Here is a 950-nt window from a genome sequence, read left to right as displayed (position 1 = left end):
GTGTGGTGCCTGACGAGGACGACGGGTGGTTTGCCGGCAGCGCATGCCTGGGCCCAACGACAAGTCCCCCGTCCGCACCCGGCAGGCCCCGGCCATCCTCCAGCTCCAGCACGTTGCCGCACATGGCCGCCATCTGGTCGGGGGGGGCGAGACGTGGGCGCACTAGGGTGTGGTGCCTGACGAGGACGACGGGTGGTTTGCCGGCAGCGCATGCCTGGGCCCAACGACAAGTCCCCCGTCCGCACCCGGCAGGCCCCGGCCATCCTCCAGCTCCAGCACGTTGCCGCACATGGCCGCCATCTGGTCGCGGGTGATGTCGACGAGCGTGTGGTGGCGCTCCAGTGCCTGGCGCAGCGCGCGCCGCTCGCCGTCGTCGGCCACGCTGGCCAGGCAGGCCACGGCGAGGTCGGTGCCCACCGCCATCATGACGTTGGTGTGGTACACCGCCCCCCCCGCCCGTCGCCGGAGCTGAAGGCGACGACGCGGTCGTAGCCCAGGCGGCGCGCCCAGTCGTCCGCCAGCGCCGCGTCGGCGCGCTCCGACAGCGCCACGTAGGCCACGCCGTTGACGCGGTCCAGCACCAGCGAGCCGGTGCCCTCCAGCACGCGCCCCGCGCCGCCCGCCGCCGCGCCCTCCTCGCCCGCCAGGTTCACCTCCGCGGCGTGTCCCAGCGCGCGCAGCACGCCCACGACGTCCTCCCGCGCCTCCGCCGCGCGGTTGGGGCACTTCATCGGGTACAGGACCAGGGAGGAGGGCGCGGCGCCGCCGCCGGCCCCCGCCGCGTGCGTGGAGAACCAGTTGTTGGGGAACACGGCGTCGGGCGTGCCGTGCGCCAGCGAGTGCTGGAACAGGTTCACCCGCACCCCGGCCACGTCGGCCAGCTCGCGGTGCAGGCCCGCGAATTCGCGCACCACGCGGTGCGTCACGCTGGGACCTTTTAGGGAAAGGGG

The 950-nt window shown here is 74.3% G+C and overlaps 1 protein-coding gene across 1 annotated transcript in view; it reads right to left on the bottom strand.

The window, feature by feature from the left end:
• Nucleotides 1–422: 422 nt before the first annotated feature.
• The window catches only part of F751_3113 (hypothetical protein), a gene marked incomplete at both ends in the record, with an annotated part of 2717 nt that continues 2189 nt past the window's right edge, over nt 423–950 (bottom strand). Inside the window, 3 exons of the mRNA XM_011398981.1 lie at nt 423–596; nt 654–725; nt 813–934. Of these exons, the coding sequence (XP_011397283.1) occupies nt 423–596; nt 654–725; nt 813–934 (368 nt within the window). The remainder of the gene's footprint in view (nt 597–653; nt 726–812; nt 935–950) is intronic.

The sequence above is a fragment of the Auxenochlorella protothecoides genome, assembly GCF_000733215.1.
Source record: "Auxenochlorella protothecoides strain 0710 unplaced genomic scaffold scaffold33, whole genome shotgun sequence".
Taxonomy (NCBI): Eukaryota; Viridiplantae; Chlorophyta; class Trebouxiophyceae; order Chlorellales; family Chlorellaceae; genus Auxenochlorella; species Auxenochlorella protothecoides.
Note: the sequence above shows the minus strand (reverse complement) of the source record. Positions and strands in the feature narration are given on the sequence as shown.